General features: G+C 39.8%; 1 protein-coding gene across 8 annotated transcripts in view; it reads left to right on the top strand.

The window, feature by feature from the left end:
• OSBPL6 (oxysterol binding protein like 6) overlaps positions 1–20,723 on the top strand; it is a 183,772-nt gene that overhangs the window by 92,936 nt on the left and 70,113 nt on the right. For 7 of the 8 annotated variants that reach the window (XM_079782837.1, XM_079782836.1, XM_079782835.1 and 4 more), the window contains one exon: positions 10,685–10,900. In XM_079782837.1, coding sequence (XP_079638963.1) covers positions 10,799–10,900 — 102 coding nt within the window. In that variant the 5' untranslated portion in view covers positions 10,685–10,798. Of the gene's footprint in view, positions 1–10,644; positions 10,901–20,723 lie in introns of all 8 variants that reach the window. The other variant, XM_079782834.1, reaches the window with a different exon arrangement.

Genomic DNA, 20,723 nt, shown 5'->3' with positions numbered 1-20,723 from the left:
TCAGCCTGCAGACTGAAGGGTCCCCAGTTTGATTCTGGTCAAAGGTACATGCCCCGGTTGTGGGCTGATCAATGATTCTCTCTCATCATTGATGTTTCTCTCTCTCTCTCTCTCTCTCTCTCTCTCTCTCTCTCTCTCTCTCCCTCCCTCTCTCCCTCCCTCCTTCCCTTCCTCTCTGAAATTAATAACAATATAATTTTTTTATAACCCACAGGGTATATGTAGTGGTGTACTGGTAAGTGTTTAAAAACAGGGTCTCAAAAATAAAGTGCTAATTTACATGGCTAATTTCAAGTTCCCAAGGGGACATCTCTGAAGGCTGGGCTAGGGAGAGGTGCGCATGGTGGTCTCCCGAGCTGGTGCGTCACCGTGAGAGTGCGCGCAGATGACCACTCCTCAATCAAATGCTGAATAACCTGGGGCCTGGCAGTAGATCCTCAGTTACTGTCAGCTGTTCCTTCCTCCTGTGACAATGAATGAGCATAATTGAAACCAATACTTATTGTGGATGCCCAAAGCAAGTAGAATTATGGGCACCCTGATATGTAAAGGTCTGCATAAACATTGCCATTCTGGAGGGATGACATTTTAAAAAAATTCTGCTTAAGGTTCCTGACCATGAAATATTTGTGATTAGGTAGATAATGGCTAGTAAATTAGGTAGGTGGCAGGTGCAGTAATTCTGTGCAACCAGGCTAGCCCATTAGTGGTGTTTTGAAAGAATTACGCTGCTGCCTGCTGCCTCTATTCCTAATCCTAATGTACAACTTGGCACCAGGAGAACAGAACCTAATAATGGCCCAGGCCTCTAGAGTACCATTAGCAGCCTGGGGATGGGGGTGTGTGTCTTTATTTGAGGACAACTAAGAGGTTTTCTTTTGGGAATGTTGAACTTTGTACAGTCTTTCTCTTCAGCTGGCTACTGAACAGATAGGGAACTCCGGTCTGCAAATCATTTGGATTATTTTGGGTTGTCTTTGAGAAAATATAGTAAAACCAAAGAACTGACATGAGAGTGGTTATCTACAGGCAGCTTGTGAGCACAATCATCTTTTCTTGATGGATATGATGGAGAACTCAAGTCTTAACTAAAACGATAAGTCCAGTAAACAATATGAGTGGTTTTTGTGGCCCATGACATTAGACTACAGTAATGAAAGTGATAGAGTCCCCACCCTCAAAAATTATACAGAATCAATACAAACAAGCATAGTATAATGCTGTTCTATAATATATGTATGCATAAGTATAGAAGTAATCCATATTAAAGTGACAATTCTGTCTAATAGAATAGGAAAGATTTTATCAAGAAGATGAAACCTAAGCACAAAGTAGCATAATATTAATGCCTGCATGTTATAAAAGTCATTATAGCTGATAATACAGGAATTTTGTTATTATAGTAAAATATACATAAAATTTACCATTTTTAAAAACAGTTATTCATGTATAGAGAAAGGAAGGAAGAGGGAGGGAAATATTGATTTGTAGTTCCACTTATGCATTCACTAGAGTCCCGGTGCACAACATTCGTGCACTGGGAGGAGGGAAGGGTTGTCCCTCAGCCCGGCTTACACCCTCTCGCAGTCCAGGACCCCTCAGGGGATGTCCGACTGCTGGCTTAGGGAGAGGCTCCCACCACCACCTCTGCACTCGCCAGCTGTTAGCCGGGCATCTGGCTGAGTGGCACTCCCCCTGTGGGAGCGCACTGACCACCAGGGGGCAGCTCCTGTATTGACAGCTAAGACAGCCTCCTTCCATCTCCAAAACTTTTTCATCTTCCAAACTGAAACTCTGTATGCATTAAACATTAACTCTCCATGCCCTCCTCCTTATGGACCCTGGCAACCACCCTTCTACTTCTGTCTCTGTAAATTTGACTACTCTAGGTACTTCAGATAAGTAGAAGCATACAGTATTTGTCCTTTTGTGTCTGGCTTATTTCACCTAGCATAATGTCTTCATGATTCATCCATGTTGTACCATGTGTCAGAACTTCCATACTTTTTAAGGCTGAGTAATATCCCATTGCATGAATATCCCACATTTTTTTTTATCCATTTATCTGGGTTGCTTCCACCTTTTGGATATTATAAACAATGTGTATACAGATATCTGTTCAAATCCCTGCATTAAATTCCTTTGGGTAAATACCCAGAATTGGAATTATGGGATCATATGGTAATTCTATTTTTAATTTCTTGAGAAACTTTCATACCATTTTCAATAGCAGTGACACCATTTTACATTCTTACCAGCAATCTAGTAGGGTACTTCAGGAAATTTTTAGCCTAAGCCATTCCACCTGCTTTGGCCAATTCTTTAGCATAACTCAACTCAGTACAGAAGCTGTTGTTTTGATAGGAAATTGCTGTTGAGGACGTGTGCTATTATTTAAGTCACTGGTACCCCAGTAAGAGTTTACACACTCTCAACATGGATTTATGAATTGTTATTTAAGGTCACAAAGCAGAGACAATTTTTTTTAATATATTTCTTGTTGTTGTTAAAAACTCTTTGCTCTCTGTTGACAACCAGTACCTATTAGCAGTCATGGGAACTGTATTTCCAAATATTATTTTTCCTGTTAAAATATGAATTATGACATTACCAAAACTTCCTTTCGAAACATGTTAGCAAGGGTCAGAAACAAAGTGATGAATAAAACAGTGGCTTGCAAATCTTAGAAAATTAGCACTGGTAAAATTACTAAGTGATGGTATCAAAATGGTCTTGTCAAGAATCCATGGCACATGCTCCCATCAAAATCAAATGTCATGTGATCTCTTTATATTAAATATGTTGTACAGCTTTTATAACCATGGATATTTTTTAACCTGTGCTGGTAACAATCATTTTAGAAATATAAACTCACTTTTAATAATATGATGAAAGCTATTCAGTATTTCCCTAGGAAAATATAATGCATGTATACCCACCACTTTTTATTTTCTGGAGTTTAAAGAATGTGCTAAAGCTGTTCATGAATCCCAGATTAAGAACCTCTATAAATTAGTGTTGTATGCCATAAGTTATGTACCATGCCCTAAAAAACTTGATTTGTTGCTTAGTTTATTCATTGATTTATTAGTAAATCAAGGGTAAAGTGCAGTGAAAAAAATCTGTCAAATAGATTTAATAAGCCATCTAAGCCCTATTTTCCCTGCCTGTACACTGAATAACAGGAGAGTTACTGAGAGTGGGTGAAAAGTATTTGGCATCCAGGACTGGCACATAGAAAGAGCCTGTTACTTTAATTGGTATTTTTTCTCTGACATGATGGAGATAGCTGGGAAAAAGCTGGTACTCTCTTCTTGGGACTTTGACCTCAAATGATATTTTTGCTGTGCTGTCTTTTTACTCAGTAATTTTTTGTAAGGCCACTTATGTTTGGTTAAGTATAAAATGAGCAGATGTCCAGAGAAGAAGGATTACTTGGGGAAACAGTATAAGTGGTAGTTTGATTGTTCAGGATAAGAAGTATTCCCTAATATCTTCAAATAATATTTTTTTAAAGATTCAGTTCTGAGAACAATTCAGTGCATAATGCCTAAGAGCCAGCAAACCCTAAAACAGGAGGTAAGAGTTGGACCATATTTGTGGAATCTAAAGTGCAAAATCAGACCAAGTACAAAATTAAAACTAGATTGGAAAGAATATATAATAATTAAATCTAGGAGCCAATGTCCTAGTTAGAAAATGTATCAGTTCAAATTATAGTTTTCAAATAAAGACATTACCACATTCTAACTTAACAGAGATTAGTGTGGTATTTGAAAATGGCTGATTTAAGCCGACTTTCAGGGAAACTTCCATATGAAAAGTTACAACTAAATAAGTAGAACAATGGATTCTTACATTACTGGAGGAAACTAGAGGCAATGTGACCTAAGGGAAGGGAAAACCTTTGGTGTACAGGTTTTTACTTATATCTGAAATGGAAATGCCTGAGGTCTGGTGGGGAACCATTTTCCCTCTGAATCAAGTCACTTCTTTGGCATAGTTTTCTGTGATTTGTACAGTAAGAAGTGATCTCCCCGTATGTCATTTGAATTGTAAGAATACATAATTAACATTGTCTCTTTTTTTATTTCTTTTTTTTAAATTTCTTTATTGATTACGGTGTTACATATATGTCCTTATTCCCCAATTATCCCCCCTATCACTCCCTCCTGCCCTCACCCCCCTGTTGTCTGTGTAACATTGTCTAATATATTTTATTGATTTTTTACAGAGAGGAAGGGAGAGGGAGAGAGAGTTAGAAACATCGATGAGAGAGAAACATCGATCAGCTGCATCCTTCACACTCCCCACTGGGGATGTGCCCACAACCAAAGTACATGCCCTTGAGCGGAATCGAACCTGGGACCCTTGAGTCCGCAGGCCGACGCTCTATCCACTGAGCCAAACCAGTTAGGGCAACATTGTCTCTTTATAGTAATTTTAAAAGCTTGGTTGTTACTTAATGGTTTATGAAACCCATATCTTTCTTTTTTATGTTTTCTTTTTTAAAATATGTACATTAGTGCCCTCCCCCCCATCATTTTGCTTTCCATGGTTTTAGTTACCCAGGGTTAACAGCAGTCTGAAAATATTAAACAGAAACTCCAAAAATAAATAATTGCATGCCATTTTATGAGTAGACGATGACCCTTGAACAAAAAGTATGAAGGTTCACTTTTTTCTGCCTTTTTTCTGTTTGCAAGATAATTTCCTCAATTTCATCTTTCTAATTATGTATGACTAGATTTTTCTGCAGAATCATTCTGTGCTTCATTAATATCATTTTAATTACTGCATTTAAATGTGATGTCATTATGTTTCCTTAGTTTCTTACCTATGCCAGTTCCAATTGCATCTGAATCTGTCTTATCATATTCAAAGACTCCATTTTTTATAAAAATTTTACGAACGTGTAAAGCATTTGTACTCTAACGCTCTCTGTCTTTTGCTAGAATTAATATTCCAAATAAGCCCTCATCTATCTCTTGCACATAATAATTTTCTCTCCTTTTAGGGGAATAATTTTCCATAGTGCTTTATTGACAGACATTTTTTTTAAAAAACATTTTTCTTTGAGATCTGCTCTTTGTCAAAAGATTATTTGTGCCAATTATCCTTGGCTCCCTTCATGTTACTTGGTTAACTTTCAAATTCTCCTCTTACAATTCACCCTGGAGGTAGAATGTAGGTTTGTAGAATGTAGGTTTGTCTATTTCATTATTTAGTAAAGCGCCTTAAGAGAGTGGGGAAGAATCTTGGTCATTCACAATCAGAAAACTTGTCTCTTTGTATACTTTTTCTTTTTAGTTTTATAAATGACTGCACCAGAAGGCAGCCTGGGAAAGGGAGACTGTACTTTGGGGGTGCGTTGAGACATGTCCATGGTGCTCTTCCGAAGCCAAGACTGAAGGAGGCAGGCAGCGAAGGGCCATACAGGGCCATTTACTTGCTCTGCCGCCATGGTCTCAGAAAACACTTAACATGTTGGGGAGCCTTTTCCTGACGCCTCTCCTCTTTGGGGGAAATTGGTGGAGTTGCCAGATTTTCTTCCTCTAACATCACTGTCTTGAAATGGGGAGTCCTATGTGGTTTCATATATCCCCACTTGATCCCTGAATGAAGTGAGTCCTTAGATTTTATGACATGTGGTGGCAACTGTTCCCTAGTGGATTTGTTTCATCCTTTTAGTCATTTTGTAGGAAAATGTTTATCAGATTTTACACTGCCATCTCATGCTTATCTTCTTGATATTAGTCCTTGATTTCCCTTTTCTTATCCATGAGTTAATGACCTGAAAAATACAAAAGATTGCCTACCCTCTCTCTTTTAGGAAAAAGAAAAACTTTAATATATAATGACAATAGACATTCTTTGTTCTAATGATGATCTTGATGAAAAACTAATTTTTTCTGCCCAGCCGTGCAGTGACATTTGCATTGATAAGATCAATTGATAGGAATGCCCTTCCCCAGGTGACTTGGGTCCAGGATCATCTAATGTGACTCCTCCTAATTCTCTGTAAATAATCATGCAAACATTGAAAAAGACAAACCATTAATTACCCAAACACTACTTAAAACAGAATCTAATATTACAGATTATTATTAGAATTAATCTATGGAGAATATGCCCTAACTTTATAAAGCTGATATTCCAAATTGAGGAAAATCTTGATTGAGCCAGGTCTTATGATAAACCTCAGCTGTACTTACAGAAAAGGAGGCTCTTGAGAAAGGGATGAAAAGACTTTGCTTTTCTTACAGTTTATTCTCACACTTTGAGATCCTAGTGCCCCAACCAAAAAAAGTGGGATCTTTTGCTGTAGAATCCCAAGAGTAATTCTGTAAAACTCCAGACTAAGTCACCAAGGCTGCGATGAAAACTGGAAGGAGAATATTTTGATTTTGGGGGGATGGGGCGGGTAAGTGGGTGGGGGGAGACTCATAAGATACCATTTTACTCCTGACTTAGTCACTTACAGACCGATGGTTCCATCATGACTTAGAAAAGCTTAAAGGAAAACAAATAGAACTTTAAAAGGGAAATTGTATCTTTCAAACTAATGGCAAATATAAAGGTTGATTAGAACCATATAAAAATCAGTATTATAAGGAAAGGCAGATTATTTAAAAAGATATCAAGCTTTAAAGGAAACAGAGAAGAACCCAAAAGTAAGAAGTATAAAATGATATTCAGGGGTCAAATATTAGGTATGACATTAAATGGAAATGGGAAGAACTTCACTAAAATTAGATTTTAAAAAAATAATCCAACATGTCATTACTAGAACAGAATGATATAGAAAGTTTAAATATAAAAGGGTGGACACATTTCATTTATCACTTGCAAACAGAGCAGATAATACCAAATAAAGCAAATAAGTATTGAAATCAAAAAAGAAGGTCATTTTTACAATAATCAAAAAGTGAATATGGAATTATTACAAACTCTTCCATGATAAATCTCATTGTTTTAAAATATACTGAATACAACCTACTAGTAAATGTTCCAGTTCAAGAATGGTTAAATGTATTGTGGTATAGCTGTGTGGTGGCCTAATATGTAGTGATTAAGAGTGGTGATATTGAAGTTTCTTTGTTCATAAGGAAGACTGTTACTGATATATTGTTGATTAAAGAAAGCATATTACAGGTAATATGCACATTATTCTCCTACTTTGGTTAAAGCAGAATCAAAATATTAACCATTGTTATTACTATGTGATAAAATGAGTCAATTTAAATATTTTCATCCACACTTTTAATCGTTATGTGATAAATATAGTAGATTATATTTTTGTTCACTATTATTCACTGCCTCTCCCTTTGGGGGGATTATACTTTTATGCATCATTGACCTCAGTTTGGCCATGTGACTTGCTTTGGCCAATAAAATATGAGTGAAAGTAACATGTGCCACCTCAAGCAAAGGCATTCAGAACTATCTCATGGTTCTGCCATGGCTCCTTCCTCCTTCATGTGGGGTTGCTCCTTCAGCCTGGATGAAGAGGATACAGAGCATGGCTGCAGCTGACCTATAAACGACATGTAAATGAGTAAGAAATAAACCTTTCTTGTAAGCACCTGAGATTTTGCAGTTGTGCTACCACATCACAACTTAGCTCAGGCTAACTAGTCCCCAGTTTCAAATGTGTTTCTGAACACATACAAGTTATGATACCTATGAAGAGCAAGTTATAGAAGTCTTTTCTGCCACCCTTTGCTTTAGTTAGATCCCTGGGTCATAAATCTGAATTTTTTTTATCCTCTTCCGAGGATATACTTATTGATTTTTAGAGAAAGAGGGAGAGAGAGAGAAACATCTGTTATATTGTAAATCAGCGAGCTGACGTGAGATGCCTTAATCAATAAGCCAAATAAATTTGGAGTCTTTTTTATTACGCTAGCTCTAGCGGGCTCAGAGTAGAATATCTCTGTCAAATTCTGGGCCCCAAAATGGTGGAAGTCTTCCCTACTTATACTTTTTTCAGCTCTTTGTCTTCCAAATTTGGAATGAGACTTCTGGACCTTCTGAGAAAAAAAAGTCCTGTGTGCTGGGATGGAGCCATGAGACAATATCTCAAGGCCTGGCCTGGCGCCAACACTGACAACTCTGTCTGGGGCATAGTTTATGGCCTCTCTGGAATGGGAGTAGTCTTATTTTTCCTTATTATTTAAGCAAGCAAGCATTTACAGAAGCCAAATAGCAGGGTTAAAATTTCAAACAGCAGTTTTTACACAAGATGGAGGTTACTATGCTTCACATCAATGTGAGAGAGAACATCAACTTGTTGCCTTCCATATGTGCCCCGACCTGGGACTGAAACTGCAACCTAAGTATGTGCCTAAGTGGTAATCAAGCCCGCAACCCTTCAATATATGGGACAATGTCCTGACCAACTGAGCCACACTGGCCAGGGCCCTAAGTCAGAATTTTATGTCACTCAGTGTAAATGCAAATGTTACAGTACCTAGAAACCATTATAATGATCCCATTGATAAGAAGGAGTGATGAGACAGAAAAATTAGATATTCATCTTTCATATTGATGTTATTTCCAGCTACAATACTTTTCTCATTGAGTATAAAAATTATACTTTAAATTTAATTTTAAATTACGGTCTTTTTTTGGTATAGAATGTTGATTAGGCAATTCCTGAAAATGTGCTTTGATAGAGATGAAATAAGTATTTTTTTTAATGTCACAGCCATTCTTACACTCTAAGAATAAAGAATAAGTAGATGCAACCTGATAACAGAGTTCATACTTCCTTTTGTAATGCATTTTGATCCCATTCAAGCTTTCATTAGGTACTTGAAATTTTTTTTAAATAAAAATTAATAGAAAAAACAACAATCTCAAAAACGATTCTTGGAATGGATTAAATTCTTTCACCGTTTCTTCATTCTTGATATTATTATAGATATTAATAACTATGATTCAAGCAAAATGTTGCTCTTTCATCATAGACAAGTTACCCTGAAAATATCATTTTTAGTTAAAACCAAAACCAAGATTTTAGCATTATTGTTAATCAGAAAGTGAAGTCGGATGTGGTTAAGAAAAAACAACAGTGCAACAGAGGAAATGTTGGCCCTTGATGTAGCTTAGATTGAATTTACTTCCAAATGGATAACAATTTAATGAGTTTGGTTGTCTCAACCTCATCCCTTGGGGGCACTTGAGCACATCACAGAACCTCCATACTTTCAGCTCAAGTGTCAGCATTTACTTGTAAAACATCTTGGACCAGAAAGTGAAGTGCTTAAAATTAAGGATCTGAGCAGTGTTCTTGCTTTCTGTTTGCTGGCACCAGAGCTTGGCTTGAGAAATTTTATTCACACTTATTAGACTGCTTTCATTAAAAAAAGGATTAGGTGATTACTTAAGTGTCAATTTATGACTACCTTTTGCCAATACCAAATGAAACTTATCTTGAGCCAAGAATAAGCTCTTTACGTTTCTATTAGCTTCAAAACTAGGAAAGAGCTCTACAAGCTCTTTGCATTTCTGTTAGCTCCAAAACTTGGGTAAGTACTTTCAAGGAGTATAAGCATTAAGATGGGGGCTAGAACTTGGCCTTTCATCTTCTTAGAAGGGGATGAAGTTCATTTTAGTGGTCAATGTTTTGAGTCACAGATCGGTGTGTAAGCGTTTCATCTCATACTGCCAGGATTACCTTTAAAATGATTTCTTTTAGCAACCTGTGTTGCCAGTTGAACTGTTTTTAGCCCTGGCACTACAACGCAGATTTTCCTTATATGAATCTAAATGAAAAATGAAGCAGTCTTTGGCTATGGATAAGTGAAGCAACTCCTAGCAGTACCCCAGTTCTGGGACCTGCCTTTCAATCTGTGGATGCTTTCAATCCTGTTGATTGTTGTGTTGAGAAAGTCACATATAGGTGTTCTATAGACTTGAGGCACAAATAACCATGGATATATGTATTACTTCATCCCTTCTAATGGCTGGATCACATGATACACAAAAAGCAGGAGCCTTTTTGCCTTTTGTGACTGACTGTCTTATGTTGGATTTAATCATCACATACATGAAATGACTGAACTTAACTGGAGACAATCATGGAATGAGCTCTTATTATAATCCATTGGGCAGGGGAAATTTAATTTCAGAGGAAAAAAACTGATGTACTTTGACATGAGGGCCCAGAGCATAGCTTTGCTTTAAAACAAAGAGATTACAGCCCGGCTTTCATGGCCCAGTGATTGAGCATCGACCTATAAATAAGTAAGTCATGGTTCAATTCCTGGTTAGGGCATATGCCCAGGTTGTGGGCTCGATTCCCATGTGCAGGAGGTGGCCAATCGATAATTCTCTCTCACCATTGATGTTTCTCTCTCTCCCTCCCCCTTCCTGTGTGAAATCAATAAAAATATATTTTAAATAAATAAATAAATAAAACAAAGACTACAAGAGAAAAGTGTGACTTTAGCATATAGTTTCTTCCCGTTTTCCTTCTGGACAGACTTTTGTTTCATAGTAACACTTTTAGTCTCCACCTTAAAAATCTAGAGGAAGAAATATTTCCTAATGTGTCAGAATTCTTCCTCTCACTAACATTTTAGTATTTTTCCTAAATATAAATTTACATGAGTTATATTTTGTTTGTTTTGCTTTCAGATGTTTTGGACACCCTCAATATTTACCTTCTCTTTTCTAGTCCAACCTGATTCGTGAAATGGACTGAAGCTGAAAATTCATCTACTTCTTTGTCTGAATTTGAGACACAATTGGGATGACCTTAAGTGCACGCGACTAGACTCCAACTGCAGCTATGAGTTCAGACGAGAAGGGCATATCCCCTGCTCATAAAACATCCACTCCAACCCATAGAAGTGCCTCCTCTTCGACATCCTCCCAAAGAGAGAGTAGACAGGTAAGAGAAGAGTATAAAGTGCATTTTGTTATTTTATGCAAACACAGTATCATTAGGATATGATGGGGTTGCTAATTCATGCTGAAATTTTGTTGTGAAGATTTTTATTCTACAGGAAAACTCACTAATTTCTGTAGACCTATCTGAAATAGAGGATCCTGCTCTTGCTTTTTTGTTATGTGGGATCCTTTTTTAGAGCACAGAGCACAAGAAGGGTAGCTTAAAGTCCTGGAGAATTTTCTCACTCTGCACCTGGAGGGAGGAGCCAGCTATTGGACCTTGAATGTTGTGCTCTCCCTCTCTTCATCTGTGGAGATAGAAAGGCAAGGGTCTCCTTCCTATAACTCTCACTGGTTGCAAAGCACTAACTTCTGTTTGGTGTTTCATGGAATCTGGTAACAAATTCAAGAATTAGATTATAAATAAAATTGTAGTATCATGAGATTAAGGGCAGTAAAAATTCAGAAGACAATGTGTAAAGTCAATAGAGAAAGTGATTTATTGTTGCTTAATTATCCCATTGAGCCAACTCTGTAAGTTATTTTTGTTTGCGGAATTAATTCATTGCTACCTCAGTGGCTATTACACAGTCAGAGTGTGGGGATTAGTCACATGAATTGTCTTCATTGTCAAAACAGGTGATTGTTTTGTCCAGTCCTTGTCTCTGTATTACTAGTTACCATTATAATATTATCTGTGATAGAACTTTTGTTGTGTAACTGGAAGTTCACAGTAAGTCAGTGTTGTTAACATTTTATAAAATCTCTTCTTTAGGGGGACATTCAATTAGTAAACATTTTTACAAGGGTTTTTCCCTCCTATTTTTTGTGTTCAAAATATATTGCTTGACACCAATCAGAAAGGATATATGCACCCCTACATTCATAGCAGCACAATTTACAATAGCTAAGATTTGGAAACAGCCTAAGTGCCCATCAGCAGATTAGTGGATTAAAAAATGGTGGTACATCTACACAATGGAATCCTACACTGCTGTAAAAAAAAAAAAAAAAAGGACTCTTAACATTTGCAACAGCATGGATGGACCTGGAGAGCATCATGCTAAGGTAAATAAGCCAGTTGGAGAAAGATAAATATCAAATGATCTCACTCATTTGTGGAATATAATGAACAACATATATTGATGAACAAAAATAGATCCAGAGACAGAGAAGCATCGAACAGACCATCCAACCTCACAGGGAAGGCAGGGGAGGGTTGGATGTGGGGCAGTTAAGAGATCAACCAAAGGACTTGTATGCATGCATATAAGCATAACCAGTGGACACAAACAGTAGGGATGTGAAGGCAATGTGCTGGGGGGTGGGAGCAGCTGGAGAGGTCAATGGGGGAAAAACGAGACATATGTAATACTTTAAGCCAGGCGTCCTCAAACTATGGCCCGTGGGCCACATGCGGGTGTCTTTGCCGTTTTGTTTTTTTACTTCAAAATAAGATATGTGCAGTGTGCATAGGAATTTGTTCATAGTTTTTTTTAAACTATAGTCCGGCCCTCCAACGGTCTGAGGGACAGTGAACTGGCCCCTGTTTAAAAAGTTTGAGGACCCCTGCTTTAAGCAATGAAGAATTTAAATTAAAAAAAAAACACAAAAAATATATATTGGCTGGTTTCTAGAAGTACAAACATCAGTTATTCAGTTGTCCATAATATAGACCTGGGCCTGAGCCAGTTCCAGATGTGATTTCATTATTTTATTTTTTTTAATATATTTTTATTGATTGTCAAGAGGAAGGGAGAAGGGGAGAGAGCTAGAAACATCAATGATGGGAGAGAATCATTGGTCGACTGCCTCCTGCATGTCCCCTACTGGGGATCGAGCCCGCAACCCGAGCATGTGCCCTTGACCGGAATGGAACCCCGGACCCTTCAGTCAGCAGGCTGACGCTCTCTCCACTGAGCCAAACTGGCTAGGACTGAATTCATTCTTTCAGATGGTGGGAATGCACTTCTGGGCTAGTTCCTTGGGGGACATTCAGTCTACAAACCCTCCCAGCTCTCCCTCTCCCACTTCAGCAAGAGATTCCAGGAAAATCTATAAGAATCAGGGATTTCTTATGTTCATATCTTTTGCAGATTCTAAACAGATACTTCTACTATGGATCTTAGGGAATTTTGACATTGCTGTCCTTTGTTATAGACTTCAAAGAGGACATCTACATTCTGTTTACTAGAAGCAGTTATGCTGTTAAGTAAATCTGTGAGTACACACAGTTATAATGGTTATTGCATTGCATTTGTAAAGTAAAGGAAAGTAAGAGTACCATGAATGAAAACATATTTATATTAAATAACCACTGTGTGCTGAGAAGATGTTTTCTGAGTTTATCCGTTTTAGTCTACCTGTCACCTGCTCCTCCGTCCTTTCTTGTTATGGCTCCTCCATTTTCCTCTTGCCTTGGGCATTTACATGGAGAGACATTTTCAGCAGCATGGCCTTTCTGGCAGCCGGAGGAAAGAAGGGATGGACCAGCTCACCCTGGAGCATTGTGGCAAATGGAAAACTGGTGACTGCCTTAGAAACACCTGTCATCGTTGGTGATCTGCCTGTTACACCTGAGCTCCAGGGCTAGCTTGCAAAACGAAGAAAAACTGAGACTCTGTTCTGCCAGAGGGAGTTTGAAGGTGGAATGTGTGACTCCCAGCTGGCCTGTGCATGGAAAGGTGTATGGTGGGAATAAAATAATCTATTCATAAGTGGATAATGAATTCTAAGAAACTAGGAGACAGTGCTCAGATGTTTATTATTGTATAGGGGAAGAGTTTGCTTTCATTCCTGTTTACCTCAGCAAGTGGGAACTCTCCCAGATACTTTCTCCTCTAGTTCCTTCCTGCCTCCTGTTTTGTGTCTTTTCATCTTTCTCAAGGGAAAGAAGGAAAGAAAGAACAATTACAGTTCTGTTTTCCCCGCTCCTGTCTCGATTACTTCCTAGAATGCAGTATTAACTTGTGGAAATGAGGATTTTCAGTGATCTTGTGATGTGATATGATACAGTGTTTTTATAGGCATTTTTTTGTGTGTGTGTGTGTGATGACTGTTTTCATAGTGAAGGGACAGAGAGAAATTGTGATGAATTAGTCTTCATTGAATGTTACCATTCTCCTGATTTGACTGGCATCTATGCAAAATGGGGCCAAATTGCAAAGTACATCCCTATTTCTCTCCTAAATTGAACATACAGGTAAAGGATCTAGCACATAGCTGAGAATACAGCGATACCTTCGTGTACTTTATTTGTCTCTCCTTCCCATGTTCTAGCCCTAGATTACTAATTAATCGATTGGGCATTTCTACTTAAATGTACCACTGCCACCTTAAATCAATATGTGTGAACCAGTTTGCTATTGGGATAATCATTCTGTTATTGACCTAAGGTCAAAGCCATTCCTTTCCACTTTGCTTCTCTCGCATTCAAAAGGTTAAAAAGTTCTATTGATTATTTTCTCCAAATACCATAATTTCTTTCTATTCTTACTGTTGCTTCTTAGCCCAGACCCTCATCACCTCAACCCAGGATCCTGCAGAGTACTCTTGTCTCACCTTCTCCCCATGGACTCATAAGATTAAATTCCCTGAATATGGCAGATTCATGCTCAGAATCCTTCAAAGGCTCTCAGCTATCTACACAATTAAGGCCATATTTTCTTACTTGGTATTCAGTAACCACCATGATCTGATCCAGCCTCAGTGTCCCATTTTCCTTCCAACCTGTACATGGTTCTGCTCATGGTTCCTAAAAGTGTCATATCTCTTTCTCTGGCCTTGTCTTTCCTGCATGGAATTCCTACCATCCCATTCTCAACCTGATACCTACCTATGCTTCAAGGACCACTCATGGGACACTTTCACTGGCCCCTCAAACCCACATTGCCCTTTCCCTCCTCTAAACATTTGTGGAACTTTTTAATAATATGTGACATATCTATATATATAAAAGCCCAGCGACTGTTACGGCAGAATGACTGGAACAACTAGAATGACTGGTCACTATGATGCACACTGACCACCAGGGGGCAGATGTTCAACACAGGAGGAGCGCTGCTCAGCCAGAAGCCAGGCTCATGGCTGGTGAGTTCAGCGGCAGTGGCAGGAGCCTCTCCCACCTCTGTGGCAGCGTTAAGGAGCGGTGAGTCAAGCGGTAAGGAGTGAGCAGGTGGGCAGTAAGGAGCGAGCAGGTAGGTGGTTAGGAGCAAGGGGTCCTGGATTGTGAGGGGGATGTTCGACTGGCAGTTGGATATCCCCCAAGGGGTCCCGGATTGCGAGAGTGCGCAGGCCAGGCTGAGGGCCGCCCTTCTTTCCCCATGCATGAATTTCGTGTATCAGGCCTCTAGTATATATATATATATAAAGGTACTGTACTGTGAGTTCTTTTACAGACTACACCCTCTAATTCTTCAGAGATGAGCCTTGCACCTCAAATGTTTTAGTATATCCTAGAGAATATTTTTTAAGACCTGCAACAATATTAGTCTTGTCTTTTTATTACAAAACTTCCATTCCAGATTTATTTGTCTTCTCCCAGCTTCCTTCCTCGTAGATAAGTAAAACAAAGGTTTGCCAAGTATGTAGTAGGAACTGGCTGTCCTTCCTGTCTCTAAATTCTGTAGCCCAACAGGTGAAGAAGGGAGAGAAGTTGGGAAATAACGTTATTCAGTGTTCCTGTGATTTCACTCAGTGTTTCTTCATCAACGAGAAGGTCAAGACTCCACTCAGTATTTAACAAGTTGAAAGACTAATAAATGCTGCATTTATGTTTTGGCCAGATCTGACATTAGCTATTAGAACAGCTAACAAAATTAGCTGTGTGTGTGTGTGTGTGTGTGTGTGTGTATGATCAACTATGACTCATAAGCTGCAAGAAATATACGTACTAAAATTTTCAAAAAGGAAATAAAGAAGTTGATTAGACATGTATGACTTATGCATAAATAAGCATTTTCCATGTATGCACCAAGGAAAGCTTGTCCCTCGAGCTATTGCATGAAGAAAGGATTCAGTTGTCAAGTAAGTTAGAGAAATGCTAATCACAATCTCTCTTTGCAATGTGTATTAATAAATTAAGGACACCAATAAAGTCTGTGGTTAGAACTTTATTTAACTGAGTACTTCCAGAATGTAGTACATTGTGGAATTTATTCTATTTCCCCAAGTCATGGATGTAAAAAATTCAGATTCTTTTTTCTATCAAGAAATTGGAAGATCTAGGAACAATAGGCCCAAGTTCCAAATGGCAACACCGGAAATGGTAATGTTCCTCCTTAGATGGGACATTTACTCTTTGATCAGCTCTTGTCTCTACCTCTCATTATTTTCTTTTTGTAAATATCCATATATTTATTTATTTATTTATTTATTTATTTATTTATTAAATATATTTTATTGATTTTTTACAGAGAGGAAGGGAGAGGGACAGAGAGCTAGAAACATCGATGAGAGAGAAACATCAACCAGCTGCCTCCTGCACACCCCCCACCGGGGATGTGCCCGCAACCAATGTACATGCCCTTGACCGGAATCGAACCTGGGACCTTTCAGTCCGCAGACCGATGCTCTATCCACTGAGCCAAACCGGTTTCGGCTATTTTTAATTATAGATGACATGCAATATTCTACTAGTTTCAGGTGTACTACATAGTGATTTAACATTTGTATACTTTACCAAGTGATCACCCCAATAAGTCTAGTAACTATCTGTCTCTGTACATAGTTATTACAATATCATTGATTATATACGATACTAGAGGCCCAGTGCACGACATTCGTGCACTGGGTGGGGGTGTCCCTCAGCCCGGCCTGAGCCATCTCGCAATCTGAAAACCCTCAGGGGATGTCTACCTGCCAGCTTAGGCCCGATCCCCCCAAGCCAATAGTCAGAAATCCTTCTCACAGTCCGGGGCTCTTACAGTCCGGAACCCCTCGCACCTTACAGCCTGTCTGCAGCAGAGGCAGGAGAGGCTCCTGCCACCACCACTGCACTCACCAGCTGTGAGCCCGGCTTCTGGCTGAGCGGCACTGTCCCTGTGGGAGCGCACTGACCACCAGGGGGCAGCTCCTGCGTTGAGCATCTGCCCCCTGGTGGTCAGTGCGCATCATAGAGACCCTTTGTTCCACTGTTCGGTTGATTTGCATATTAGGGTTTTATTATATAGGATTATTTCTATAGCAACAGCCCCTACCTCTCCTTATTGTACTCCAGTACTTATTTGTGTTTCCTGCCTGGCCTCTGAAAACACTTGAATTTGCCACCAGTGATCTTGTATATCAAGTCACCCACAGTAATATTTAAGCGACTAAGGGTGATTTCCACTTGGATGTTAAAAAGGCATTTCAAATTTAGCATGTTCCAAACCGAACTCCTAATTTTCCTCTCAAAACTACTCCTTCCCAGAATTCTTCATCTCAGTAAACAGAACTCTGTTCTTTCATTTGGTCAGGCTGAAAACCTTGCCAGGAGTCACCATTGACTCCTCTCATCTTCTCTCATGCCACTTCCACACCTTCAGTGAATCCTGTTGGTTCTACCTTCAGGATGTACCTATAATTTGACCACTGCTGACCACCTCCTCCCCCTTCACCCTGGTCTGCTCTTACTGAATACATTTTTAGGTGTTTTATTAGGACTATATAAACATCATCCCAAATGACCATAAGTCTACAAAACTGCTTTATTTGACTTTCAACTTGAACAAATAGAAAATTTTACCCTCCCTCTGTCCAGTATCCACTGTAACTCTTCTAGGCTGTAAGTAAAATACTGTCCCAAACTTTAAGAAAAGCCCTGTGTATATTGTATACTTCAAAGTGCCAAACTTCTTGACTTCAAATCCTAACTAAGAGCTGATTTTGTAATAATAATAGTCAGTTAGTGAGGTTTCCAGGAAATAGACACTCTCATGTACTATTGTTAAGCATGTTAATTGATTCCACCAACATTTCTGCAATGAATGTGCATTGTTTCTATAGTAAAAACTATATATTTTTGAAGGTCATATTTTGTGAGTTAACATGTATGAACGTGTGTGTGTGTGTGTGTGTGTGTGTGTGTAGCCTTAAAACAGTATTTGGAATATAGTAAATCTGATTTAAGTGTCAGCTATTTTAATAATAAAATTGTAATCCCTTACTCCCTAAGTATAAGCTTTAAAATTTAATGAATATAAAGAATATGTCACATGGGAAACTTGGAACAAATTTTTAAAACCATCTTTGAGGCTCTGAGGCAGATGTCTGTACATATCTTTCTGTGGCAATAAGACCACTGTTTGTCCTTTAAACTATCTGTATTTATCTCATGACTAGAGGCCTGGTGCACAAAATTTGTGCACTTAAGGGGCCCTGCTCCCCAACCCTACAATATTCATGTATTTTTGTATATGTGTGTATGTATGCACTGTTGGTTTTTTTGTTAATCCTCACCTAAGGACATTTTTCATAGATTTTTAGAGTAGAAGGGAAGGAGAGAGACAGAGAGAGAAACATGGATGTGAGAAAGACATATCAATTGGTTGCCTCCTGCACATGCCCCGACCAGATCAGGCTGAAATAGCACTGCCAACAGGACCGACTGCTGGCAGCCCACTGGGGCTCAGATGTTGAGCATATGGCAATTTTCCTTTTCTGCTTCCACATCTGGTAGAGGTCCCGCTTGTAGGAGCTGCTGATGTAGGCACCACTTTCTGTCTTGATCTTCTTCTTGTCCTCTTGTCCTGACTGTCCCACAAACCGCTTCTTCTTCCAGTCCCACTTGAGCTGCTGCCGGCCCCTGGTCAGGTTCTGGGCCTCGCCCCCCATCAGGTCCAGGACAGCACCAGCCACCTGCTGCTCAAAGGCACCTCTGGTCTCCACCAACGCTTAGGACCCATTCACTGTCGAAATCTTTGGGCTGATAGGGGACATAGAAATCCTGGTCCAGCTGCTGGGCCTCCTCCTAACACCTCTTGGCTCCCCGTTCAGGTCCTGGCTGTTGCCGTTTTCGGCCCACAACCTCTATGAGACATCCTCCATGCTCTCTCCCGCCACCTCCTCCTCCTCCTCCTCCTCTTTCCCAGGCTGCTCCGCCTGCCACACTGGCAGCTCGGGGCTGGACCAGCCACGCCCTCCTGCCGCTCCTGCCGGCCCTGCCGGAAGCTGGTGATGGCCTTGAAGTCCTTCTGCCGCTTGGCCCACATCACCTGGCTGCTCAGGTCCCGGCTGGAGGCGTTGATCTCAAAGATGGTCGCCTGTGAGCGGTACTGCTTGATGCTGTCCCACCAGCCTCAGCTGCTGCAGCTCCTCCTCCTCAAAGCTCAAGCTGAAGAGGGGTTGTAGGCCCAGCCCCGCAAGGTCCAGCTCCTTGGCCTGCTTAATGGACTCTGGCAAGTACACCTGCTCCCCGCTTTTTGGCCTTGGAGCCGGAGCGGACACCCCTCCCCACTTTAGATGGCAGGGCAGCCGGGTGTCCGCTCCGTCTCCCCGCTTTCGATGGCAGGGGAGCCGGGTATCTGCGGCAGCCCCCCTCAGCGGCCACTGATCCGATCTTTGAGAGGCGCGGGGGGGTGGGTGGGGGGGGAGTGGGTGGGACTCGCGAGTCCCGCCCCCCGTGCCTCTCAATGACCGGATAGGCCACCCCGAGTCCCGCCCCCAAGCCTCCGCTGCCCAATCGTGGGCGTAGCGGAGTGATGGTTATTTGCATATTACCCTATTATTAGGTAGGATAATTTAAGCATGTTTGTGGGAAAGTGGGAACTTAGACACTGAATATATTACAACACCTACTTATTCACATTTTCATTCAGCAAATATTTATGAGTGCATATGGCTAAATCATAAACATATCTGCTCTGAATTTATAAGGGTGATCAAAACTAACCAACTCTACCTCAAATATACATACGTAAATGTTAAGTAGATGTATATAGGATTATTAGGGGAGGCATTTTGCTAGTGTTGTTAGCAAAGTTACGTTATTGGTTATCATATTGAAAAATCTTTGTTTTGGGTCATTTTAATAGCCGTGTACAAAATTACAAATTAGCTTGACTTCAGTGATCTTTTTAAGTCCCCTGGAATTGTTCTCTTGCCTTTTAAATTAACCCTACATGTTCTGGAGCCTTGGCTCTTGAAGTGGCTTGGTATTTGTCCCCATTATTGGTCATGCGTTTATGATTGCTATAAAGAAGTGTGATGATCGTTGCTGGGGTTTCCTGTGATCTCCTCATATGTCTGTGAGTGTTGACAGTACAGGTGAGGAGCACATCCCCAGTAAGGTCTGGTTCTAGTTCTTAAAGGCAACCATGCACTTTAAAAAGCTGTTTATCCACATGCCTTTTACCACTTCATAGTCAAGATCACACAAGTATTCTTGGCCTCTAAATGGACCACTTGTTGGGTCTGAACGGTATTTCTTACAGTGCAAGGTTTCCAACAACAGACCAGTCCAATGTGGGGCCATCGCTGTTGGTTCTTAATGAGTTTCATGTTTCTGTGCAGGAAGAGTCAAGACTGTGATGACTTTTCCCTCCCTCTTTAGGGATTTCCAGGTGCACTGTGTGGAATTTCTTCCAGCAACTATTTCTAAAACTTTCTACTTCCATTCATTTTAGTAATGCTTTATCTGGAGATCTACTATTAATGCAATTCTGCCATCTTTCCATGAGGGCAAGATAATTATTACTGTAGAGAAAGTGGAATTTCTGCTTCTTCAGTCATGGCCTTCTGGCTTTGGTAATTTAAATTTTTTATACTATTAAAAATGTATTAATTCCTTGAAGGAAATTATTAAGAAGACAGCAGGCAAGTCTGTGCACGTGGTTTGCGACAGGAAT

The sequence above is a fragment of the Cnephaeus nilssonii genome (assembly GCF_951640355.1).
Source record: "Cnephaeus nilssonii genome assembly, chromosome: 10".
Lineage (NCBI taxonomy): Eukaryota > Metazoa > Chordata > Mammalia > Chiroptera > Vespertilionidae > Cnephaeus > Cnephaeus nilssonii.
The sequence above is the reverse complement of the archived record's forward strand: the minus strand, read 5'-3'. Positions and strand labels throughout refer to the sequence as shown.